Source organism: Herpailurus yagouaroundi, unplaced genomic scaffold, assembly GCF_014898765.1.
Source record: "Herpailurus yagouaroundi ecotype Mexico unplaced genomic scaffold, PumYag 161, whole genome shotgun sequence".
Classification (NCBI taxonomy): Eukaryota; Metazoa; Chordata; class Mammalia; order Carnivora; family Felidae; genus Herpailurus; species Herpailurus yagouaroundi.
In genome coordinates this window covers 1,352,277-1,379,126 of record NW_024412402.1, presented here as the reverse complement: position 1 = coordinate 1,379,126, position 26,850 = coordinate 1,352,277, and the positions used below count along the sequence as shown (strand labels likewise).

The 26,850-nt window shown below is 42.3% G+C and overlaps 1 protein-coding gene across 8 annotated transcripts in view; it reads right to left on the bottom strand.

The window, feature by feature from the left end:
• ATM (ATM serine/threonine kinase) overlaps positions 1-26,850 on the bottom strand; it is a 133,157-nt gene that overhangs the window by 9,900 nt on the left and 96,407 nt on the right. For 6 of the 8 annotated variants that reach the window (XM_040482891.1, XM_040482888.1, XM_040482886.1 and 3 more), the window contains exons 48-62: positions 25,719-25,838; positions 17,486-17,720; positions 16,824-16,991; positions 15,351-15,464; positions 14,414-14,631; positions 13,467-13,674; positions 12,462-12,575; positions 11,964-12,122; positions 11,380-11,518; positions 10,305-10,387; positions 8,407-8,547; positions 7,357-7,473; positions 3,970-4,119; positions 1,946-2,111; positions 520-606 (exon numbers count right to left, since the gene is read on the bottom strand). In XM_040482891.1, coding sequence (XP_040338825.1) covers positions 520-606; positions 1,946-2,111; positions 3,970-4,119; positions 7,357-7,473; positions 8,407-8,547; positions 10,305-10,387; positions 11,380-11,518; positions 11,964-12,122; positions 12,462-12,575; positions 13,467-13,674; positions 14,414-14,631; positions 15,351-15,464; positions 16,824-16,991; positions 17,486-17,720; positions 25,719-25,838 — 2,219 coding nt within the window. Of the gene's footprint in view, positions 1-519; positions 607-1,945; positions 2,112-2,153; positions 2,193-3,969; positions 4,120-7,356; positions 7,474-8,406; positions 8,548-10,304; positions 10,388-11,379; positions 11,519-11,963; positions 12,123-12,461; positions 12,576-13,466; positions 13,675-14,413; positions 14,632-15,350; positions 15,465-16,823; positions 16,992-17,485; positions 17,721-25,718; positions 25,839-26,850 lie in introns of those variants that run through there. The other 2 variants (XM_040482892.1, XM_040482893.1) reach the window with 2 other exon arrangements.

Genomic DNA, 26,850 nt, shown 5'->3' with positions numbered 1-26,850 from the left:
AACCATATAATATCCTTGATCTCCTCTATCCTAATGGAAATCAGCCTTACTCTCTCTTGGAAAACCACTTATGTGGCTACTACAGAACTTGTAATTTCCTAAGGCTACACCCTTTTACAAATCTTAAATTCCACACTAAGTGAAATCTTTTCTTTTCCCTTGTCTACCTCTGCAGGTGCTCAGCGACATGCGGCCTTCACTCGGCCATATTTCGTGTCTCACCATTCCCGCAAACTCGTCTTCATTCTTCACCCCTCCGTATTTGCTCTCTCTCCGGTCCGGATGATCCTTGCTCGCTCACTCTAAGACCTGCCTTAAACGTCCTGTTCTAGAAGAACCACCCGTTACGCCAGCAGTCAGCCAGTCCCTCCTGCACATGCTGATGCTATCTGAAACATATCCTGCTGTGGTGTATCTATCTCCTTCTCACCTGTAATAAGCTGGGGGCAAACATCATTTCTTATGACACCGTATTTGTTAAACAGAATAAAGACTCATTTCTCATCTTTCACTACTTACCTAAATCTATGTGTACGAGCTCTGCGGACTGCTCATTTATCAAGATGTTCTGTACGTGTCTATCACCAAGTCCAAGTATGTAACCGACTGGGAGAAAAAACAACCTGAGATCACTGGTATCTATTTCTAGAACACATTTAGCCACGATGTCAATTAATACCACCACCACGTGACTTTTTAGTGTAGGACATTTAGCCTAAAGGCACATATGTATATAACTTGCCACTTTGTTTTAAGTCAAGTCTTGCCAGCTATTTTCATTTATACTGCATTTTACAAACCTAGATGATGTGCTTAAAAAAAAAAAAAAAAAGCTTTCCCTTTACAAATAAGCATACATCTAAAAATATTAGTACATACTTCCAAAATTAGTGTGGTTAAAGTCGAGACCCATTATGTGGCAAGGTCAAAGCATTCGAATGTTTTACTCAGTATACTTTTACAGTGAGAAGCCTATGGGTAAATTCTTCATTCCTCAGTGAAACTTTCTCCCCTGTGATGAATTACATTTCACACAAATTAATCATTAATTCATTTCACCAGATATCTATCCAGGAAAAACTGCATTTCTGTTTTTAACATAGATGATGGCATGCACAAATGCTTTTAATCCAATGAAAAACACCATGCAGTATTGCAGAAGCAGTGAATAGGGAGTCAGGAGGCTTGTGTGTGTAGCCACATTAACTGGCTCTACTTTCTTGTTTATAAACTAAATTAGCTGAATCAGATTAGAGATTCTCAGTGTGGAAAAGAAGAGGGTTTTGTATTACCTAAACTTTTTCAAAATGTACATGCCCTGCCCTCCTGGAGTGTGGTACCTAAGTGATGGAGGAATGGTCTTTATTACTTTAAAATCAATAGATGAAGAAACCTGTGGTGTTCAACATGAGTTTTCATAGTTTAGGATTTTGTTAATTGCCCTATCTAGCTATTCCAATCTCTTACCAATTAAAAAAAAAAACAAAAAACAAAGCCAAAATATGCATTGTGGCATATTTAAACATATACCATGATTTCTAATGCAAAAATAAAATTCTATTAAGCAGATTCAATTACTGCATGATATTAGAGATTCTGTACAGAACAACAACAATAATTAAAGGAAACAAGTTAAATATAGTTATTATGGGTTTTATGATTTTCCAAAGAAAATGTGAGAAAACAGTGTATCGAGGGAAGGGAAAATACACCATATGCACTATGCAACAAAGAGGAACGACCAGCCATGTCTCTCTTCCTTAGAGGAGAGGAAGCCTTCTGGGCAAAAGCTCGCAGGAGCTACACTTAGAAGCTGAGAATCAGGATGAACCAGAAACGAGATCTCACGATGAGGATCGCCCAGCTGACAGCCACCACCACGGCCGCCCCCCTGGAGCTCAGAAAGCACGAGTGCTGCATCTGCCCAAGTGTGTGAGAAGCTTACCGATAGAAGAAGTAGCCACACTGCGCGTGTAAGCCAGTCGTTTCTCGAACCAGACAGCCGGGTCCAAGAATTTTTCCATGCAGAAGTAACGGAAAACCGGTTGAAAATTTTGGCAGATATCCGTGAAGGTTTTATATTTCTCTTCGAAAGACTTCTTTTGTACATCCTTTTGAAAGACCCAACATAAAACTTTCTCAACGCTGTGTTCAACTACTTGCAACACCTACTCGGAGTTTCTCGATAGAACCTAGTACGACAGACGCAGAGGCGACGAAGAGGTGAACGAGGCATCACCTCCGCCACCGGCAGCTGCCAGTCTGCTCAGGGAAACAACTACAAGTCAGAATCCCTTTAGGGTTCACGTGTCAACCTCGGGGGACACCAACAGTGGCTGTTCTTCTCTTAATTCAGTTCTAAAATCTATGTGGACATATACGCAAAAAAGCCAGAGGCAGCTCTAGCCTCACAGCACCAGGGTCAAGAGGAAACAGGAAGAAGAACGGAAGCGTCACCGATGGACGGCAGAGCAGCTCACGTGTTTCGGATCTGTCCTCCGAGACCTTTTGATGGTGCTTCGTCCTTCCCTGAAGCAAAGCTTATCTAGTTCAGTGGGCCCAACTCGCAGCTCCATGCTGACGAACCGAATCTGCGTCCCTGGCCCCGTGTCTTTATTAAGCTCCAGCTCGATGTGCGGCTCCAGCGGCTCACTGCACACGTGCGCGGGGAGCACTTCCAAACCCAAACCTCTTCCCCGTCTCAGCCTCGGCAAACCTCAGCCACTTCCTCTCTCCTTCCACCCCCTCACCAGAAAACCGGGTGCCTCTAATGACTCTCTTCCCCAAACCCACTTCTAGTCAGCAACCAAATCCCATCAGTTCTGCCTCCTTACTGTTTCTGGTATGTTCCCCCATTCTCCGTTCCTCCTGTTATTAGTCTTAATTCAAGACCCCTGTGTCATGCTTCTCATCAGCTTCTCAAAAATGTAGCCCACGGTGCCGCCAGAGTCGTTTCTCTAAAATGCAAATGTGGTACCAGCACCTTCTCGAGGGTTCTCTACTGCCCAAAGGATAATGTGCAAATTTCCCGGCATTTCACGAAGAAACCTTCCATTTTCTGACAACTATTGCTGCAAGTCTCACGTATCACATCCTCCTCAAAGACGAGGCCTAAGCAGTCTCTAACTGCCTCTCCGTACCCCCTCTTGCCCTTTGACTGCGTGCTCCTTCTGCTTAGAAAACCAGCTCGGGCAGTAATCTCAGCTCAAAGGCCACTCCTCCATGAAGCCCTCCAGAATTTGACCCCACCCCTGTCTGTCTCAGGTAGAGCTGCCCACCTCCCGCCCTGCACAGCATCCTGGACAGCCTTCCGTGACAGCGCCCGTACAGCTCTATCGCACACCTCACATCTCTGTAGAACAGCACAATGAAAGGAAAAGCAAAGGACTTTAGAGCTGGACAGACAAGAGTCACATCCTTGCTCCACCATTTATTGCTCACTGACCGCGGGCAGGTTACATTTCTGAACTTCCTCTCGTTTTAAAATGGGAGACGTATGATGATGATTAGTCCTAACGTCTGTGACGTGTCAGCACAGTTGCTGGGAGTCAGGGGGCATTCAGTAAATGTTGCTGACTGGCTGAATGACCGTCAGGCCAGATGGCATCTTGTGGCACGTGTCTTTAAAGGTCTATCGGTTTCATATAAAAATTACTTCATAACCTGTTTTTGGCTTTAGTCAGCGCTTGAATCAGCTCACCCCAAACTGGAAGCAAATTAGCATTCCACTGAATGTGAAATCTCTCATCAGACCAAGGCTGACACTTTATATAGTTGAACAACTTTCATTTTTCACTCACACAAACTTCCATTCCGGTGAGCCCACTTTCTCTTACTTCGTATCATTAACCTTAGTATCATTAGCCGATGAAATTAAAATATTCTGTACTCAGTAACATTCGGTAACTGCCAGCTTTAATAAGCTATTAAATAATCTTGCAATGATTCGTACTTCTGAGTGTCACTCACCATCATTTTCTTTTGGCACTGAAGGGCGCTGAAATCCTTTGGCCTGTATCGCTTATGAGCGCCATTCTCGTTGTTAACAAGAAATTCACCGATAGGGACGGTTCCCGTGCACCATTCGAGAACTCCACTTCGCTGGGAAAGCGGAACCACCTGAGTCCCAGATTAGATACATTTTGATTATGCAAAGGTATCGCCGGTCACGCGGCGGTCACTCAACCCTCAGAGTCCGCACGAAGCGGCTCTTCAGGTGGGACCGCTATTTCCCTGTCCAAAGGAGACAAAACTCCTTGGAGGAAAATAAACTTATACTCCAAGAACACGATTTTCCAGCCCGCCGCGTGGACTCCTGAGGGCCTGCTCCTCTCTCAAGCTCCAGGATTCGTGGAGGCCGGTCCTGCTAACTATACTTTCCTGCATCGTCTGTGACGCAACGGTTTGCTCCATTTAGCAGGGAGCTGCCTGCTTTCCTTCTACTTAATAGCAAACAAATTTAAAGAATGTCACTTTGAAAAATACTGAATAGAAATCTTAATACTTTGATCATTAGAAGTACATATATTCTTGCTTTGTAGTCTTGTTAGCTACACCAAGAGGAAATATATTCCTGAACATGAAATGAGCAATTTTACCGCAAAGATTAGAAATTATGACACATGTAGAGATACGTAAAGTACAGAAAATGATATAAACATCCTTTTACCCACTAATCAGGTTTCTCAAATCTAAAGATTTTCTCCTGTGTGCTGCAGAGGAAGCTCCCTTTGAACCCCTCACTGGTCCCATGCCGTCTGCCACCAATAACTTTATCGTGTTCATGTATTTTCTGCTATATTTTTATTTCAAAGCAATATATGCATAAATAGTTGTAAGCTTTAAGTGAAGGAGTATTATACTCGGTGAATGGGCCTGCAATTTGTTTTTTTCTCACTCAACACTATTTTACCATTAGTTGTGTGAGTACATGTAACTAAATCGTTTAATATACACTGCAGAAGTACACCAGAATTATCCACTTGCTGCAATCTGCATATTAATTAAGATTACATTCTGTCCAGATTCCCCTGAAGTGTTGCTACAATGCCCTAGTGTACTGGCTGGTGACAGTATCTCAGTGTCTCCTGGGTACGTGCATACCTGGGAATCCAACACGTGGGTCACAGGGGATGTGCATCTTAATTTAGTTAACCAGATACTGCCAAATAACTACCCAGAGTGCTTATGCCAATCTATATACCCAGAAGTAGAGTTCATTCCACGACCTTCCCGACACAAAGTACTGTTAAGACTTTTATTTTAATTGTGCTAATCTGGGGCACCTGGGTGGCTCAGTTGGTTAAGTATCCAGCCTGGGCCCGGGTCACGATCTCACGGTTTATGAGTTCAAGCCCCACGTTGGGCTCTGTGCTGACAGCTCAGAGTCTGCTGCCTGCTTCGGATTCTGTGTCTCCCTCTCTCTCTGCCCCTCCCCAACCCATGCTTGCTGTCTGTCAAAAACAAACTTAAAAAAAAAATAAATAAATAAACTGTACCAATCTGAGACAGGTAAAATGGTAGCTCACTTTGGTTTCAATTTGTATTTTCAGATTCCCAGTAAGGCTGAGTAAAATTTGGCAGGCTTATTGGTCACTCAAGTATTTTCCTCTTGTGACTTGTCTGTATTCTTTACCGGTTTTCCTACGGACATGTTAGTCTTTTTATAACTGGTTTGTAAGAGCTGTTTATATGTTCTGTATATAAATCCCTTGTTATTAATATTACAACAATTTTTTGTTATTATAATATCCTTAAAGTCATTTTTCTCAGTTGGCCACTTGTCTTCATAGAATATTTGATTCTATAAAGTTCTTACTTTAATGTGCTCAAATAGACTGCACTGTACTGTTTTATGGTTTGTGTCTTTAATTTACTACGTGTGTTGAGGGTCTGTTCTGTGCTCACTGGTGCCCACGTGCAGGAGAGGGGCATGTGAGGTAGATGAGGACCATGCTGTCCGACAGCTTCACGCTGGCGATGGAACATATGCGCTCACGGACATGTAATGATGCCAGAGAACAAGGACGAAAGAATGACACAGGCACTGAAAATAGTGAGTAAGAGACATCTGGTCAGAGAAGGGCTCCACGAGAAGGTGACCGGAGAGAACCTGAATGACATGAGGGAGGGAGGCATGAGCTGAGGGAAGAGCATTCCAGGCAGAGGGGAACAGGGAAGCCCTGAGCTCAAACAAAACTGGTGCATGTGAACAAGAGAGAGCAGGAAGACCGGATGGGCCCAGGGAAGGTGACGCCATCACGAGGAAGAAGTGAGGGATGAGGGTGGGAGAGGGGCAGATAAAGGTGGAAAGGGAGCAGGAGAGGCAAATCCCTTTCCTTCAGGGACAATGTGAAGTCATCTGGAGTTCCGAGCAGGAAACGGACATACTGATTCAGTCTTGGACTCTTTAAACAGATCATTCTAGCGGTTGTGAGAAAACCGCTAGCTTTGTGGGGCCGAGGCCAGAAGTAGGGGCTTAGCCAGACGCCATTGAAGAGATGTGAGTGCAGGGCGGACTGCCAGACATGTAAAAAGTGGGTCGAATGAAAGCGGACGGGTAAGGAAGTGCTGATGGAACAGATGTTACATATGAGAGATGGGAGGGGTTAATATGCTGAATATTTGGTGATATTTAGAAATTACTGCTAACTCTCCTAGGATGACACTACTGTGGTTCTCTTTTCCTTTTTTAAAGAGACATCTAACTACACATTGAAATAAACGTTTACAGATGAAATGATATGACATTTTGCTTCAAAATATAATTATCAGAGAGGAGAGAATGGGTGGAAGAAGAAATGAAACAAAATTATCCGTGAGTTGACCACTACTGATCACTGGATGATGGTATAAGGGAATTCATTACAGTATTCTATCTACTTTTCTATATGTTTGAAATTTTTAGCAGTATTAAAAGTAAAAAGGAAACTGCACCTCCAGGATATGGACGGAGGACCGGGGTGAAGGTCCCGCTGAGCTGAGGAAAAGCAGTTGTGTTTGGCTTGGGTGTTGGGGGGGTGGAGATATTAATTCAGTATCTCTTAGACCTCGACATGACTCCCTGATCTGGTCAGGAGCCAGGCCTTCCAAGTGCTGTATGTGACCTGACACAGACCCTCATCACAGACCAAGCAGGGGAGGAGAAGCAGGAAAGACGGCCAAAGGGGGAAGGCCTGGGACTGCAGAGCCGCCGTCCCCAGTGTGGACGCTGCCCGGGACCAGGCTGCAGAGACCTTATGTGGCACACAGACTCTAACATGTTTACTATCCCAGAAAACACTGGCCGGCCCCTAGTCTGAATAATGGCTTCTTTCCTATGCTCTTGATGAAGGAGCAGAGGCCTGAGGTACTTACCTTGTATGTACAGATAGTCAATTTCCTCTTCCTGGTCTCGGTGTTTCTCTGCAGCAACGTGTTACACATCTGGAACACCTGCTGCATGACGGCATCTTGTCTCAGGTCATCACGGCCCTTCAGGACATCAAATGCAAATAATGAGGCTCAGTCCATTTTCTTTATTATAGGACCATATAGAGGGTCACATCAGGACAATGACAGGGCTCTCAGAAATCAATCCGGGCAGAGCGCCTGGGTAGCTCAGCTGGTTAAGCGTCCAACTTCAGCTCAGGTCATGACCTCACAGATTGTGGGTTCAAGCCCTGCATCGGGCTCTGTGCTGACAGTTCGGAGCCTGGAGCGTGTTTTGGATTCTGTGTCTCCCTCTACACCCCTCCCCTGCTTGCACTCTGTCTCAAAACTAAGTAAACACTGAAAAAAGTTTTAAAAAACCCCAAATCAATCTGGGCATCTGTACTCCTCACAGTCTCTTAAAATAATTAAGACCTATCGCTACTCTTTCATTTAGAATTAGCTCTAACACTGGGTAGGCAGACCAATTCAGGAAAAAGCTTCCCTCAGCTGCGTCTGTAGTCAGGCTAACTGGAACCCCTCTGTTCCTCCACTGGAGGCACAGCACTGTTCTCTCTACTCCTTCCCAAGCAAGGCCCCCAGGACTTGGGAGCAGAGTCAGGGAGGAAGGCTGTCCCCTTCCTCATACAGTTAATAGCAGCTGGCACAGTGCCAGTCTCAGGATAGGGAAGCAAGAGCCCTCAACTTGAACTATTCAAGAAAATAAGCAACAATCACCAAACAGATTTTCCAGAATAAGCAAGCTGTTAACCTCATCATACCTGTGCATGTTAAAGGCATTTTTTTATTTCAATCAACTTTTCTAATGATGGCCTTCCAAGAGACACAAAAAAGGAAAAGCAATCTGCTTCTAGACAATGATGTAATTTATATTTTGTAAGTTTTGAGAAGAAAAATGAAGACCCAAGCAGGAAGTTGTGCTGTGACTTTTCTCACTAAGCCTGTAAGGACCACACCACTCGAGGGGAGTCTCACCTTGACAAGCTGTCTCCTTTCCTTTCCATCAGAGCCCAAACAATCGATTATTTTAGGTAAATTTAAACCTCCTGCTAAATGAAATTCTGCTTTAAATGACTGTATAGTCACCAGATTTCCATATTCTCCAGTAGGATCCACCTGATAAAAGTATAAATGTGATAAACAGGTCAGGTATATTATGGGCGCTTAAAGACGAATTATAAATGACAATTTTACTCTTTTTTATTTTTTACTCTTTTGTTAAAGTTTGTTTATTTAGTGAGAGTGCATGAGTGCAAGAGGGGCAGAGAGAGAGAGAGAGAGAGAGAGAGAGAGAGAGAGAGAGAATCCCAAGCAGACTCCATGCTCAGCGTGGAGCCCAGACATGGGGCTCGATAACCCACGAACCGTGAGATCATGACCTGAGCCAAAATTAAGAGTTGGATCCTTAACTGACTGAGCCACCCAGTGCCTCTATAGACAACAATTTTAACATGAAACACAGGAATGAATGACAACATGCTGCAGGTTAAGAGCTAGAGTGATAATTTACTTCCTGTTTAAATGAAAGAAACATGGGGTGCCTGGATGGCTCAGTTTGGGCAACTGACTACTGATTTCAGCTCAGGTCATGATCTCCTGGTTCGTGAGCTCAAGCCCGGCGTGGGGCACTGTGCTGACAGTATGGAGCCTGCTTGGGATTTTCTCTCTCTCCCTCTCTCTCTGCCCCTCCCCCACTTGTGCTCTGTCAAAATAAACTTAAAATGTTTTTTAATTACAAAAAATAATAAATGAAAGAACCAAAATTCAACATGGAAAAGGTTTATAAACTCCCACAAGTTACCTCCCCTAAGTACCTCTCACTAAAAGAGGGGCACACAGTGTTGGAAAGGATAGACAAAATGCTGCTTTCAGGTCTGAGCAGTGACTGTGTCTATGTTCAGTCATCTGAGAATAGTGAAATTTATCACAAGAAGATAGGAAGGTAAATTTTAGAAAAGGGTGGAGAGTGGTTTCCAGGGTTGTAACTGCTAAATCTGGCATTTTCTGGAAATACTCAGCTAACTACCTTTGCTATTGTAGTTGGAAAGGTATTATTAGTCCAGATGACGGAGCTACATTTCAAATCAAGTAACTACGTATACCAAGAATGTACTCAAATGATTTTTCTTTCATTAAAAAAATTTTTTTTGAAGTTTTTATTTAAATTCTAGTGTTAGTTTCAGGTGTACAATACAGTGATTCTGCACTTGCACACGTCGCCTGGTGCTCATCACAGCAAGTGCGGCCTTTATCCCCATGACCTATTTCATCCATACCCCCCGCCGGCCTCCCCTCTGGTGACCACCAGTCTGTTCTCTAGAGTTAGGAGTCTATCACTAAACTATAACCTTTATTATTACTACATGTGTCCCTGCCAACGTGGTATTTCTAGCAATAAAGATCACTACAACATAGCTAGGAGTATCACATGTATTACAGTTACTACCATAACCTGTACCGTGTTACTTAATACCGTAACACTTCACGGTCACTACATTCTAACACATCCAGAATTTTTAAAACAAAGTATTTAGGGACTTTATTGCCAAGTTAAAAATTAGTCTTCGCAAAAGCACGGGAACCTTTCCTTATTTTGGCCAATGAAGGTAACCGTCTACAGACCTTCCCTACAGGGAAGACGGGAGGTACAAAACTGAAGGCAAAAGAAAAGAAAGCAGGAGAGTCCTTTAAGTATCTTAAGGGCTGGGTCAACGGAATGTAGAATGAATTTGTATATAAAATAAAATTTAAATTTTAGTTTTAAAAAAAAAAAAAAAAAAAAAAAAAAAGAATGTTTCAAATGGTTTAGCCTAATCAAGAGAAATGTGAATTTAGTTCAATAAAAAAAATCAAAACAGCTAATAGTAAATTACCTTAATTTCCATAGTTGGGACAACAACATCTTCTAAATTCTTCAGTTTAGTAATTGGCTGGTCGGCTGGGATATTTATGCCTTCTGTATTTAAAATAAAGAGGTTCTGGTGAACACCTGTACCCTGACCAACAGCTCAGAAGGGAAAGCAGGAGAGTTCAGCAGACGCCACAGACCCCAACCTGTGGCTCAGGCCCTGATTCAGGAATCAAGAGCCAGGGCTTGCGACACAATGTAGCTCAGAGCAGAGCATGGCTGACACACGAATTTGCAGGTAACCTGGCGCTAGTGATTAGGTCCCATTCCAGCAGAGAGTCCAGGCTGAGCACCTTAAGATAATTCCACAAGTTTGCACAGCACACAGATTAATGTACTCCTGCCACATCACTATCAAATGTAACCAAAGGATGTGACAATCAATACTCTTTGTCTGCTTACACAAATACCAGAAAAGTCTCGTTCTTATTTTAAAGTAGCAAAAATGTAAATATGAAGAGACAGTCCTGAACGGAAAAGGGAATATAATTGTCCAAGAATGAGGAGAGAGACTTTCGAGTGTATGCACATAACCAAATGTTATAGCAGCTTCTGATTACTGGAAGAGACACGGCAAGAACGAGGGATTATATATGCGCCAGATATTCTAACACCTGTGGAGGAAATGGCGAGGCCTTCTCACTCTTAAGTACCAGAGCACAGTGAGTAACTGACATCATTTTAAGAACTTTCGACCCTGAAAATTGTCAGTTATTTTAACGCACTTGTCTCTACACAATGAATTCTCTGTGACAAGTATTTGCACCAGAATATTACCCAGAGAAACCAATGAATTCAGCGCAGTCATCTATCATCAGATAGATATAAGATATTAAATGAGAAGTGACAAGGGGATGTTGAAGTCACCGGGTAAAACTTAAGCTGTGGATCATATGTGAATCGTAATCATAAAGACCTTCATGTCTATAATTAATGTTATGTGTATAAGTTAAAAGAGATTACATATTAAGCTCTATAATTAATATATCCCTACAGAGAAAAACAGCAAGAAAACAACACTCTTTCTTCCCAACACATACTTCTCTGCGTCCTCCACTGAGTGGCATCTAAGTTTGCTAATATGATGTAAGCATCACAAAGTGCCTCTACACTTCTGACCATATGAGGTCTCCTACTTCTGATAGTACTTATTATTCTGTTTGCAGCCTCGGTTCGATCCTGTTAGTAAAAAAACAAACAAAAAAAATCACACAAAGGAATACCCAACACTGGCACTTTTCAGAGTTATAACAAAAAGAACCACCAAAGTTAATGGACTGATCTAAGCACCGGAAGCACTCGCATCCCCCAGAAATGAACAAAACAGTCCCCTTGTGAATGCAATACATCAAAGGTATAATACTATCAACAGTAAATGACTTAGGTGTGCCTTGAAATGTTTTTTCTTTGCTCAATGATGTGAGGGAAAAAAAGTATTGGTATGTCCTATGCTTTGAGAATATTCAGGAATTTTGAACCATTTTTAGGTGGCATGATAACAAAGGATTTACAAACTGAGTATGAACAACACACATTCTTAGAATCCCTGAGAATTAAGAAGAGAATATTCTGGGAAAAAATGAATACTATAATTCAAAAAGGTATGTATGTTTAATCCAAATACCTCATCAAGCTGAGAGCTTTGTTTAGGTGCATTTTTACTCATTCTACTCCTTCTTGCCGCCTCTGGTTTGGTCAAAAATTCATCTTTGTTTGCATTTGCTAAAGCCAGTATAATAAACAAGGTATGATGGGGGTGATCCATAGCAATTGTAGAGATAAGCTGTCAGAAAATAAAGAACTATTAGTTTTATGCTACAACCAAAAAACAAAAAAATCCATTACGTTTTTCATTTTGTTTGACGTTAAGACACATAGGGTACCAGATACCATAGTGGGTAGAGCGTTGTATATGTGTGGGACAGAGGAATGTGAGCATGATACAGAAATGGAGTAACTTACGTGGAGAGACGAGACAAAAGGCGATTTTTATTCCCGCCCTTTTACAGCATAATAAATGCAACTGACTGGGATATTTTTTATCTTCATCTCCTAGAGTGGGACATTAGTATACAACGCATGAAAGACAACCAACTGTGCTTTGATCTGCAGGCGTACTTACGTTATTGAGGACTTCGTGGAATCCTAGGCCCCCCATCATTTTGGTCCCCATTCTAGCAGCCAGCTGGTACATAAGAGGCAGGAATTTGTATGACGGAATGTTCATTCCTTTGCTCTACCATTAAAAAAAAAAACACAAAAAAACCTTAAGAAACAATGCGTTTCAAGAAGCCTCACATCTAAGCAAATAAATTACTCTAAGATAATGCTGCCAGCACAGTCATCTGCTGGTTGTTACTAAAACTGCACTAGCTACATTTTTCCCCTTAAGATTCATCTTCTCTTAGTTTCAGTGGTATTCTGGATTTGATTCACTGGTGAGTCACAGTGCTTGATCCTAAAGTAAACTGTTCAGACCTGGAACACCTGCACTGATTACATTCCATGAGATGGGAGGGCTGCTGTGATGGTGACCCCTGGGAGGTCCGTGTATAATAAAATGGGGTAACCGGGTTCCCTGACGCCAAAAGTTAAGAGGATTGAATGTGCACTTGCAGCAGAGACTGCTTGCTTGTAACTACTATGTGTCTTATCATTCTTCTCATCCAGAAGAACCACTTTATTTTTAAGCTTCAAATGGATTGCCGATGTAGATCCTATAAGCATAACTTTAATATTAGGTATCCTCACTGAAATCTAAAATTTTTAAGTAAAAACTCAGGAAATACTACTGCCTTAATGTTTCTTAAAAATGTGTTTGTCATTTGCAAAAGTAATTCACTGTAAAAATCCCAGAAAAGATAAAGCCAGAGGAAAAACCTGCCTGAAATCTCCCAATCTGGCATTCTGGTACTTTCCAGCAGTAACTGCAAAGGTACAGTGAAAGACTGACCTAAAGGCTCTCGTCTCCGCATAAACCTGCATCATGAGAGCTGATCAAATACGAAGGAGTAGAGCACAGAACCACATGGCAGGGATACAAAGAATACACAAAATAACACCGGCAGGCTCTTGTCTAAGCTTTTCAAGCGCAGGCTAGAATCTGGGGTTTACAAAGACGACTTGCCTTCATCATGCCATTGACTTCAGAAACTCCAGAATTTTCAAGCCAGAGAGAACAAAGACGGAATATCCACATATCGTGCGCTTCTCCACTCAATAAGCAACTGATGTAATTTTCAACTGCTTTACATAAGAACCGCTTACGATCCTCTTTCAGGGCACGGAGCGCACACTCATCCAGCTCCAGCTCTCGCTGCACCTTTATCGTGTATCTTGTGTTGGATAATTAAAGGAAGATGCAAAACCCATCAAGATGTATAGAACTACATCATACATGATATACAACATAAATGAAAAGCCAACTGTCCATCCTAGGAGAAAAAGCAAAATTCTAAAAATTGTAAGGGAACAAACTTAGTATCTCAAAGTAAGTCTGGGCAATTCAAAAGTCATTGTAGGGGCGCCTGGATAGCTCAGTTGGTTAAACGTCCAACTCTTGACTTTGGCTCAGGTCACGATCTCACAGTTTGTGAGATCAGCCCCGTGTCGTGATCTGCGTGGAGCCTGCTTAGGATTCTCTCTTTCTCTCTCTCTCTCTCTCTGCCCCTCCCCACTTGTGAGCACACACGCTCTCTCTCAAAAATAAAAGTAAACATCAAAGCCATCCTAGGCAACCAGGGGCCAAGTGGACTCTACTCAAGATACCTACTTAACTTTATTCTCTACTTTCACTATCCTATTCAGACAAAAGGGACGCCTGAAGAAAGGGTTTAAAAAACACACACACATCAGAATAGATAACTCTTCCGTATTTAATTTCACCACCTATCTCCTTTTAACTATGATACCGACAAACCCAAAAAGCAAAGCAAAAAGCTAACATCCATACAGTCTACAATGAGCTTAGAACCACAGTGCGCAATCACGCCTGGTTCTGTACATCTTGTCTATACATACAGTCACTGCATTTCTGTGCATCTTGTCACTTATCACTGGTGGACATGTAGTTACCTGGTGGTCTGAATTTTATGCTCCCTGAGAAGGCCCACTTCCTCTTTGGCCCTTTTCAGGAGAGCCTGCTTGTTTTCAAATTCTGATGATTTCATGTAGTTTTCAATTCTCTGGTACTGCGTATCCGAGAACCGTGCTAATGAGAGAAATGCCTTCATTTTTCCATTTCTAAGCTCATCACTGCTTTCTCCGTCATAATTTCCAGCAACTTCCACTGCCTTCAAGAAAACACGATAATTTATGTTATTTACAAGATCCTAAATGTATCTAAAGAACCACTTAAAAAGACAGTCACAGTAAAGTTCAATTTATACATATTTTTATGGATAAGCTAAATTATATGAAGCACAGTATTTTGAATTTTCAAACAACTTTGACAGTGTAGAAATAACCAAAACAGCTAATATTTTAACAAACTGTAGAAAACAAAGGGCTTCATAAAATTTAAAGACGGTCATATTATACTTTTCATGCAATACTTATTTATAGTGAGATAGCTACTTCCAAAATTAATTAAACTACAGGGATAAGGGGAGAAACAAGAGGGAGAGAGGGGCCGGAGCACAAAGTCCTGATCCTGTTTGTAAGGCAGTTGGGTTACAAGTGCACAGTCAAGACTAACTTGCATGTTCCTTAATCACCTCTTCTTGTAGATAAGTAAATGGAGAAATGACCAGAAACAACTTCAGAGAGTAGGTGGTGGGGGTGGGGGGGGGGGCACTGAGGGAAGACACATCTGGGCTTCCTTTCAAAACAGGGTCCTTCTTTTTTACCACTGTTTCATCCTGCCCTAAAAATTACATGGAGCTGCTATAGTAATAAATACCCCAAAACTGAAATCTTCCTTTTATTTGCTTTTGAAATGCACATGGCCTTGATGAAAGATCAAGCGTACTCATACTGAACAGCTCTCCTAAGGGTTGTGAGAAAACCTTACCTTTTCCAGGTAGGTCTGCATGATGACCGCAGGGTTTTCTAAGCAAGTTTCCGCCAACCAGGTGCCGCAAACCCTCAGACATTCTGTGTACAGAAGTCTTAGGCTGGGATCATTCTGTATATGAAAAGCAAAATCTTAAAATGTAATTCACTATCATGACTCTGCGAAAGTATCTTCCATGTAGGGGAAAAAAGCAGGTTAAAAACATTTTTCCTCGTATATGCCAGGCACTTTAGCAAGGCTTGATTTCTGTATGTTACCTCATCTCATCCCCACAAAACCCTGTGAGGCGAGGACTCTATTACCCTTCATCTGCAGAGTGCAGTGGCAGTACGGACGTACATACAGAGGTGGCAGGTACCTGGAGCCAGGCTGATCCCGGTCCCCACTTGTTAAGCAACGTGTAAACATCATACTGTATCAGCTCCCGGAGCTCTGGTATAATGGTAAAACTCTCCGATGAGGATGTCCTAAAGTGCCCAATACCGGAAAGGCAGGTGCATGTCAGAAGGAGAGCACTGTGGCCACACCTGCAAACACCCCACGACTCCCGCAAACACCTCTACTGTGCCCATAATATGCTGGAGAGACAGCTACAGAGGCACACAGATTTCCAGTAACCAGTGGGTAATGTTAAATAAAATATGGGACATTCTTTTTCCCAAGTATGAAGACTGACAACTTAATTGTTCCAACTTGCTTCCTTTTTAAACTTTGGTTCTCTCACACATTTCCTCTTCCATTTCTTTATTTTGAATTTATAGTAGCTATTTCTTCCCCCTCCACCTCCTGTACTGGCTATTTCATGTTTGTTTCCATCATACTCTTCTCGAATTCCATATAAAGTTTAAAAAAAAAAATGCTTAACACTGGGTTAAATCAAATAAATCTAACACAAGATGGACTAACAGAATTATTGTAAAGAGAAACTAAAATTAGTATTTCTAAACTTCTTTACAAATAGTAATTTTCCAGGCTCCTTTTTATAATTTCTTGTTCATAGATAAGCAAATTTCAAGGCTTTAATAAAACTGTGGACTTATTAAAAATATTTTAGGGGGCACCTCAGTGGCTCAGTCGGTTGAGCGTCTGACTTGATTTCGGCTCAGGTCATAATCCCAAAGTCGTGGGATCAAACCTCCTGTTGGGCTCCACACTGAGCATGGAGTCTGCTTAAGATTCTCTCTCTCAGGGCGTCTGGGTGGCTCAGTCAGTTAAGCGTCCGACTTTGGCTCAGGTAATGATCTCACGGTTCGTAAGTTTGTGCCCCGCATTGGGCTCTGTGCTGACAACCCAGAGCCTGCTTTGGATTCTGTGTCTCCCTCTCTCCCTGCCCCCCCTCCGCTGATGCTCTATCTCTATCTCAAAAATAAACAAACATTAAAAAAATTAAAAATATATCTATTTTAAAGCTCAGTGGTTGCTTTACAACAGTAAAATACTAATTCAGCCAATTAAAAAAAAACAGTAAACCTCTGCACCACTGGAGTCCAGCTTCTTGATCATCTGCTTGAGGACACTCAGGGCGAGACTCTGCTCGTTTCTTGCCCAAAATACTTGGGCCTCCTCCAGCTGCCACTCGGAGACTCCACGACCAGGTGGGTTGTACTGTTTAATGTGAAATATTGCCCGTTCGGGGAGCTGAAATGAAAACGACATATGGGAATAAATACCATTACTGTTACTACTGCTAGTATGAATCATGGAAGCAGTAACTCCCATCACTGACGACGGTTTGTCAGGACGGTCTCAAGTACATCTGTGCCTGCCTCCCTCAGCCCCGCATCCATCTGGTTCTCTCACAAATACATACATATAGATGTATACATAAGCACATGTACGAACACACGTGTGTGTACGCGTGCAGTATATAAGACCACTGAATTGTTATCAATATAGTCAGTTAGGTATCTTCTCATTTCAGAACCATGAGATTGAGGCTTAGAGAAGTACCCTGTCCAAGGCTTGAACTCAGGTCTGATGCCAAAACGGGAAATCTTGAACAATTATCCTAAGCAATATTTTTATAGCAATCTGTTTCTCGGTGACACTTCTGTTTTACTCGTGCTTTCCATTTTCTGGGTCATAAAAGAAAAAGTCATAGGGTGAGACGACATCATTTTAAATCTTATTACCTGAGTGTTCTTAAAAGTTCGGGCTAGTATGGAGAGTTCTACAAGGTGCGTGGTGAGAATATCCTTAAAACATTCTCTCTGGGAGTTTTCCATTTCCTTTTCCATCAAGATCTCCAAAATGACTGTGCGGAGAGCCATGATGGGCTCCTGAAAACTAAAGTCACTGTCTTTGAGAAGCTGGGAGTGTTTCCGCCACTTAGCGTAGACTTCGGAGGGCTGCCTACCAGGGACCGATCTGAAAGCAACATCACAGAAGCCACGTAAGCAAGAGAAATGAAGGACAAAAATGCTACCACACAGCTTCTGCATTTAAGATAAAACACAAAGGAGTTTTGACAGTAATGACATGAGAGCTTAAAAAGGATACAAAGTAAGCACCAAAGTTTAGAAAACTACAAAACCATCAGACTTGTGAGGGTCAGCACAGGGGCTACAGATGATGAATGTTTTTAAAGATTTTCTTAAAAATACTCTTAAAGCTCACAAAAAGCAGCATTTCTAAGTATATATTCTTCTGAAAGAGAACACCTTCATGAGGCTTGGTATCAGAACGCCGACACCTCTAGTCCCACTTCAACGTTCCCTGTGGCAAAAGGCGGCATGTCAGCAAGGAAAGGGAACAAGTGTATTAATTTCTGCTGTGCCCAAGTGGGTGCAGGGGAGGACTCTGTGCATAATTACAGCTGCTAAAGAAATCACAATTCAGGGGGAGAAATGCTGGTAGCCGGCAAAGGTCTCACTCCCCAACATTATTTATTAAAGGAAGAGAAAATGCATATTCTGCAATTAGTTTACATGAAAAGGATGCTTCCCACAAGGTCACACTAAGCAATACCGTCCAATCCTCGAGGGCCACTGTACTGACAGGAATCAAGATGAAGAAGGGACAGTAAGAAGATGACAAGGTGATGACTAGGAAATGAAAGCTCCTTCAGGAAGCTTCCGGATGGGAGGGGCCAACATGGCAGAGAAGTAGGGGGATCCAAAGTTCCCTCCTTTATGAAACAAAGCAGTGTTGAAACTAAAGGACTTTGAATTCTGAGAGTCCGGGAGGAAAAGAGGCAGTCCCTTCCAGGGACCCACAGGGATAACCTGACTGCCGTAAATGCGTGATTCTGAACTGGGAGCGATGAAACGAACGGAGGAGAGGGATCCCCTTCTGCAGAGACACAAAGGGAAGAGAAAGTGCAGCTGGGGAAGCATAGGACTGTATCTGGACAAGAGAAAAACCTCAAACCAGGATGGAGAAAAAGCCCATCTCTAACTGCAGAGCTTGCCCGGGACTGGGCCATCTGTCCAGATCAGGCGACTGGGGAGGAGGGGAGCCAGCCCCAGGCTCGGGGACTAGGTTGCGGGTGCAGTCCGCAGTAGGAGAAAGCGATCCCCTCCCTGGAGTGCTGCAGCAAAGGGCAAAGCCTGCTGCGCCTGCCAGTCGGGGACCACATATCTGGCGGCGTGCAGCGGCGCTTCGCCAGTACCAGGGCGCACGGAGCGGGAGTTTGAGTCCCAGCCAAGCCCCAGGCATGGGAGTCGGTGGAGCAGGACAAACCGCCTCGTCTGCGTCCTCATTTGTGTCCGTGGCACAGTGAGGACGGCTCGAACAGAGTGGTTTGGAACACCAGGTCTGTGAAGAAGAGACTGGGGGTTGCCATCACCACCAAGGGGGGACTTCAGCTAACAGACGGCAGGGCCCACAGTGGAGGCGGGACCCGCCTACACCAAACCACGCCCCTCCGCGCCCGGTGCTGTGTATCTACGGGAACAGGATTGGCGCTGAGGAACCGGACGCCCCCTCCTCCAGACCTGAGCTGCTGCATTGCCTGGATTAATTCTCGGATAATTCTAATTATAGACATATATTCTTCCTTCCTTTTCGTCTCTTTCTCTCTTCCCTCCTCCAGTCTGGTTACTCTGGTTGTTGCTTTGTTTAAGCAGACATATTTAATCCATTTCCTTGATACATGTTCCACACCTCCTTCTTAATTCTCCATTCTCTCTCTCTGGATTAAGCTGTATAGTTTCTCTGTCTGGATAACTTTCTTTTCTTTTCTTTTTCCCCACTTCCTTCTTTATTTTCCCTTCTCTCTCTCTGGATTAAGCCAGAGAGTTTCTCTGCCTGGTCAATTTTTATTTTTTCTTTCTCCCCGGCCCCTGTCATTTCTCTCTCCGTATGGGGTAAGGCCTCTTCCAACAGCACTGCCTCCACCCTATGGTTTACTTGCAGCTGGTGTTTCTGTTTCTGGCTTTTCGTTTGTTCACGTGTTTTTGTTTTCTGAGTTTTGTTTGTTTTCCTTTCCAGGGCTACTTGAATGAACAAATGAAAGCACACTTAGTGGAGGGTTCAAAACACCACTACCGTAGGGAGATTTAGAATTTAGAATAATAGTCATAACACTAATTGCTGGAGGGCGCCTGAGTGGCTCAGTCGGTTGAGTGTCCGACTTCAGCTCAGGTCGTAATCTCACAGTTCATGAGTTCGAGCCCCGCATTGGGCTCTGTGCTGACAGCTCAGGGCCTGGAGCCTGCTTCGGACTCTGTGTCTCCCTCTCTGTCTGCTCCTCCCCTGTTCACACGCTGTCTCTCTCTCTCAAAAATAAATAAAGATTAAAAAAATTAAGGGGCGCCTGGGTGGCGCAGTCGGTTAAGCGTCCGACTTCAGCCAGGTCACGATCTCGCGGTTCGTGAGTTCGAGCCCCGCGTCGGGCTCTGGGCTGATGGCTCAGAGCCTGGAGCCTGTTTCCGATTCTGTGTCTCCCTCTCTCTCTCTGCCCCTCCCCCGTTCATGCTCTGTCTCTCTCTGTCCCAAAAATAAATAAAAAATGTTGAAAAAAAAAATTTAAAACAAAAAAAAGATTAATCGCTGGACTTGAAAAAAGCATAGAAGACAGCAGAGAATCTACTGCTGTAGAGATCAAGGAACTAAAAAATAGTAATGATGAATTCAAAAATGCTGTAAATGAGGTGCAAAATAAACTAGAGGCAGTCACAGAAAGAACTGAAGAGGCAGAGGGGAGAATTAGAGAACTAAGTGACTCAATGAAACAGAACAACATCCGTATCAGAAGAATTCCAGAAGAAGAAGATAGAGAAAAGGGCCGAAGGTGTGCTTGAAAAAGTCACAGCTGATAACTTCCCCAATCTGGGGAAGGAAATGGACATTGAAATCCAGGAGGCACAGAGAACTCCCTTCAGACGTAACTTGAATCGATCTTCTGCACGACATATCACAGCAAAGGTGGCAAAATACAAAGACAGAGAATTCTGAAAGCAGCTAGAGATAAACGGACCTTAACCTACAAGGGTAGACATATAAGGGTAGTAGCTGACCTAAACTGAAACTTGGCAGGCCAAAAAGGAATGGCAGGAAATTTTCAATGTGATGAATATGAAAAACATGCAGCCAAGAATCCTTTATCCAGCAAGCCTGTCATTCAGAATAGGAGAGATCAAGGTTTTCCCCAACAAAACTGAAGGAATTCATCACCACTAAACCAGACGTACAAGAGATCCTAAGGGGAACTCTGTGAGTGTTACGGAGACCACAAATGATCAGAGACATCACTAGAAGCATGAAACCTACAGACAAGACAATGGTTCTAAACCCTTATCTTTCAATAAGAACACTGAACATAAATGGACTAAATGCTCCAATCAAAAGACACAGGGTATCAGAATGGATACAAAAACAAGACCCATCTATTCGCTGTCTACAAGAGACCCATTTTAGACCTGAGGACACCTTCAGATTGAAAGTGAGGGGATGGAGAACCATCTCTCATGCTACTAGAAGTGAAAGAAAGTTGGAGTAGCCATACTTATATCAGACAAACTAGATTTTAAACTAAAGACAGTAACAAGAGATGAAGAGGGGCATTATATAATAATTACGAGGTCTATCCATCAGGAAGAGCTAACAATTATAAATGTCTATGTGCCGAATATGGGAGCCCCCAAATACATAAAACAATTATTTACAAACATAAGCGATCTTATTGGTAAGAATTGCAGGGGATTTTAATACTCCACTTACAACAATGGAAAGATCATCTAGACAGAAAATCAATAAAGAAACAATGGCCCTGAATGATACACTGGACCAGATGGACTTGACAGATATATTTAGAACTTTTCATCCAAAAACAGCAGAATATACGTTCTTCTCGAGTGCACATGTAACATTCTCCAAGACAGATCACATACTGAGCCACAAAAAAACCCTCAATAAATACAAAAGAATTGAGATCATACCATACACACTTTCAGATCACAATGCTATGAAACTTGAAATCAACCACAGGAAAAAGTTTGGAAAACTTCCAAATGCATGGAGGTTAAAGAACATCCTACTAAAAAACAAATGGGTCAACCACGCAATTAAAGAAGAAATTAAAAAATGTATGGAAACAAATGAAAATGAAAACACAACAATCCAAACCCTTTGGGATGCAGCAAAGGCAGTTCTAAGAGGGAAATACATTGCAATCCAGGCCTATCTCCAGAAACAAGAAAAATCCCAAATACGAAATCTAACAGCACATCTAAAGGAACTAGAAGCAGAACAGCAAAGAAACCCCATACCCAGCAGAAAAAAAGGAATAATAAAGATGAGAGCAGAAATAAATAATGTAGAATTCAAAAAAACAGATCAATGAAACTAAGAGTTGGTTTTTTGAAAAAATAAACAAAATTGATAAACCTCTAGCCAGGTTTCTCAAAAAGAAAAGAGAGAGGACCCAAATAGATAAAATAACAAATGAAAATGGATATATCACAACTAATCCCTCAGAAATACAAGCAATTATCAGGGAATACTATGAAAAATTATATGCCAACAAACTGGACAACCTGGAAGAAACGGACAAATTCCTAGAAACCCACACACTACCAAAACTCAAATGGGAAGAAACAGAAAATCTGGGGCGCCTGGGTGGCTCGGTCAGTTAAGCGTCTGACTTCGGCTCAGGTCATGATCTCACGGCCCGTGAGTTTGAGCCCCGCGTCGGGCTCTGTGCTGACGGCTCAGAGCCTGGAGCCTGTTTCAGATTCTGTGTCTCCCTCTCTCTCTGCCCCTCCCCTGTTCATGCTCTGTGTCTCTCTGTCTCAAAAATAAATAAAAACGTTAAAAAAAAAAAAAATTAAAAAAAAAAAAAGAAAATCTGAACAGACCCATAACTAGTGAAGAAATTGAAAGTTATCAAAAATCTCCCAACAAATAAGACTCCTGGACCAGATGGCTAGTCCCGGGGAATTCTACCAGACATTTAAAGCAGAGTTAATACTTATCCTTCTCAAGCTGTTCCAAAAAACAGAAATGGAAGGAAAACTTCCAGATTCATTCTATGAAGCCAGCATTATCTTGATTCCTAAACCAGACAGAGACCTCATAAAAAAGGAGAACTATAGGCCAATATCCCTGATGAACATGGATGCAAAAATTCTCAAGATACTAGCAAATCAAATTCAATAGCATATACAAAGAATTATTCACCATGATCAAGTGGGATTCATTCCTGGGCTGCAGGGCTGGTTCAATACTCACAAATCAATCAGTGTGATTCATCACATTAATAAAACAAAGGATAAGAACCATATGATCCTGTCAATAGATGGAGAAAAAGCATTTGACAAAATACAACATCCTTTCTTAATAAAAACCCTCAAGAAAGTTGGGATAGAAGGAACATACTTAAACATCATAAAAGCCATATATGAAATGCCCACAGCTAATATCATCCTCAACGGGGAAAAACGGAGAGCTTTCCCCCTGAGATCAGGAACACGACAAGGATGTCCACTCTCACCACTGTTGTTTAACATAGCACTGGAAGTCCTAGTATCAGCAGACAACAAAATGAAATAAAAGGCATCAAAATTGCCAAAGAAGTAAAACTTTTTTTTGCAGATGACATGATACTCTACAGGGAAAACCCGAAAGAGTCCACCAAAAGACTCCTAGAACTAATACATGAATTCAGCAAAGTTACAGGGTACAAAATCAATGTACAGAAATTGGTTGCATTTTTATACACCAATAAGGAAGGAACAGAAAGAGAAATAAAGAAATGGATCCCATTTACAATTGCACCAAAAACCATAAAATACCTAGGAATAAATCTAACCAAAGATGTAAAAGACCTGTATGCTGAAAACTGTAGAAAGCTGATGAAGGAAATTGAAGAAGACACAAAGAAATGGAAAAATATTCCATGCTCCTGGATTGGAAGAATAAATCTTGTTAAAATGTCAATACCACCCAAAGCAATCTACACATTCAATGTAATCCGAATCAAAATTGCACCAGCATTCTTCTCAAAGCTAGAACAAACAATCCTAACATTTGTATGGAGCCACAAAAGACCCCAAATAGCCAAAGTAATACTGAAAAAAAAAACCAAAGCAGGAGGCATCACAATCCCAGACTTTAGTCTCTACTACAAAGCTGCCATCATCAAGACAGTATGCTATTGGCACAAAAACAAACACATAGACCAGTGGAATAGAATAGAGAACCCAGAACTGGACCCATAAACGTATGCCCAACAAATCTTTGGCAAAGCAGGAAAGAGTATCCAATGGAAAAAAGACAGGCTCTTCAGCAAATGGTGCTGGGAGAACTGGACAGCAACATGCAGAAGAATGAAACTAGACCACTTTCTTATACCATACACGAAAATAAAATGGATGAAGGACCTGAATGGGAGATAGGAAACCATCAAAACCCTAGAGGAGAAAGCAGGCAACAACCTCTTTGACCTAAGCAGGAGCAATTTCTTACTTACTTGACACCTCCAAAGGCAAGGAGATTAAAAGCAAAAATGAACTATCGGGACCTCACCAAGATAAAAAGCTTCTGCACTAGAAAGGAAACAATCAACAAAACTAAAAGGCAACCAACAGAATGGGAAAAGTTATCTGCAAATGACATATTGGATAAATGGCTAGTATCCAAAATCTATAAAGAAGTCACCAAACTCCACACCCGAAAAACAAATAATCCAGTGAAGAAATGGGCAGAAGACCAGAATAGACACTTTTCCAATGAAGACATCCACATGGCCAACGGACACATGAAACAATGCTCAACGTCATTCATCTTCAGGGAAATATAAATCAAAGCCACACTGAGATACTACCTCACACCAGTCAGGGTGGCTAAAATGAACAAGTCAAGAGACTATAGATTCTGGCAAGGATGTGGAGAAACGGGAACCCTCTTGCACTGTTGATGGGAATGCAAACTGGTGCAGCCACTCTGGAAAACAGCGTGGAGGTTCCGGAAAAAATTAAAAATAGATCTACCCTATGACCCGCAGTAGCACTGCTGGGAATTTACCCCAGGGATACAGGAGTGCTGATGCAAGGGGCACTTGTACCCCAATGTTTATAGCAGCACTTTCAACAATAGCCAAACTACAGAAAGAGCCTAAATGTCCATCAACTGAGGAATGGATAAAGAAGATGCGGTTTATATATACAAGGAATACTACTTGGCAATAAGAAAGAATGAAATCATGCCATTTGCAGCAACGTGGATGGAACTGGAAGGTATTATGCTGAGTGAAATACATCAGTCAGAGAAGGATAGATTATCATGTTTTCACTCATATGGGGATCTTGAGAAACTGAACAGACCATGGGGGAAGGGAAGGGGAAAATATAAAATAGGTACAAACAGAGAGGGAGGGAGGCAAACCACAAGAGACTACTAAATACAGAGAAGAAACTAAGGGTGGATGGGGGGGTAGGGGAGAAGGAAAATGGGTGATGGGCACTGAGGAGGGCACTTATTGGGATGAGCACTGGGTGCTGTATGTAAGCCAATTTGACAATAAATTATATTCACTAAAAAAAAAAAATTATGCTTCTAGTACAGCATGGCAGCATAGACCTAAAACAACACCAATGCCAACACAGTGCTGAAGACAGAATGGCCGATCACGTGCTATAGCGAAAAAAAACCGTGGAAAAGCAATTTTATCTGGGGTAGGAAGGGGGAAAGCTGTGAATCAGTACAATGATGCTAAATTTTAAAAACTGGAATTTTTACAATAAATATTTTTGAAAACGTTTCAGCGGTCAGCGCTCACCTCCCGTCTCAGTTCCCTGGTCAGCGCTCACCTCCTGTCTCAGTCCTCCGGTCAAGGCTCACCCTCTGTCTTAGTTCTCTGGTCAGGGCTCACTGCACACAGACCTGCCCTCGGGGGAGAGGTACAGCAACGTAGGAACCACATACCTGGAGAAAAGCTCCCCGATGTTTTCGAGCTCTCCAATGGCCTGCAGCCTGCTGAGGGTGGGGTAGAGCGAGTACACGGACTCGAGGCTGCCCCTACACAGCTCCTCCACTTCTCTCACCCTGGGGGCAAAAGACAAGACACTTGGGACACGAAGAGGCTTGCAGAAAGATCAAAGTTCAAATCTGCGGCTACAGAGTTGCTTTGCTGGCTCTGCTGTTGACCTAATGCTGTGGAGGCCCCAGCATCCTGCGGCAGAAACACCATCCTCGCATGGACCTGTACTGCAACCCGGCCCTAAGCCACAGGCTGTCTAACCTGCACTCCCCTGCACCTAGGTTTCTTCGCTTTCAGAATTCTTCTGAACATTAGAGAATACACAGAGAAAGAGCCTAACAAAATGGCCAGCACATAATAAGCACCAAAATAGCAGCAAATATTTTTGTAACCAAATACAGGATTTAAGAGGTCACTAACTACTGTTAAATAAATAGTATGTTACCTGTGTTTAACCTGTTATAGTTAAGTACCTTCTGGTGTATTATCTCATTGCGCCTCATAACAAGCCTAAGTATTGGTAAGTACTAACCACAGTCAGCACTTAACAAAAAGAACACCAGTGCTAAGAGGTAAATGCCATACAACTACCAATGGAGGCGAGGTTACAACTCTTGAGACACAGAGGCCCAGGAACAGGACAGAGAGGTGGGAATCTCGTTCTCGAGGGCTCTACATAAAGAGCTGACCTGGTCCCAAAGGGAATTTTTTTTTTTTTAAGGAAAGAACAGATGTGAACCACATGAACAAGTAAAAAGATCTTATCAGAAAAAAAGAATGTAACAATTTATGTAAGCACCTAACATGAGCAAGCTCCTCCATCTAAAACAAAAAATAAAAAGGTACTATTATAGTGTGTGTGTGTACACACACACACACACACATATATATACCTGACAAATACGAATAGAGAATTCTCTCATATAAAACCGCTGAAACACAGAGAATGCCCTTCCAAGAGACAGAAAACACCCACAGTTCCTATTAAAAACATTCCTGCAGAAGATAAAACTCATCTGAGCACTTACTTCTCAGATGTACATAAGCTACAAAATTGTCACTCACAGGATTTCGCCT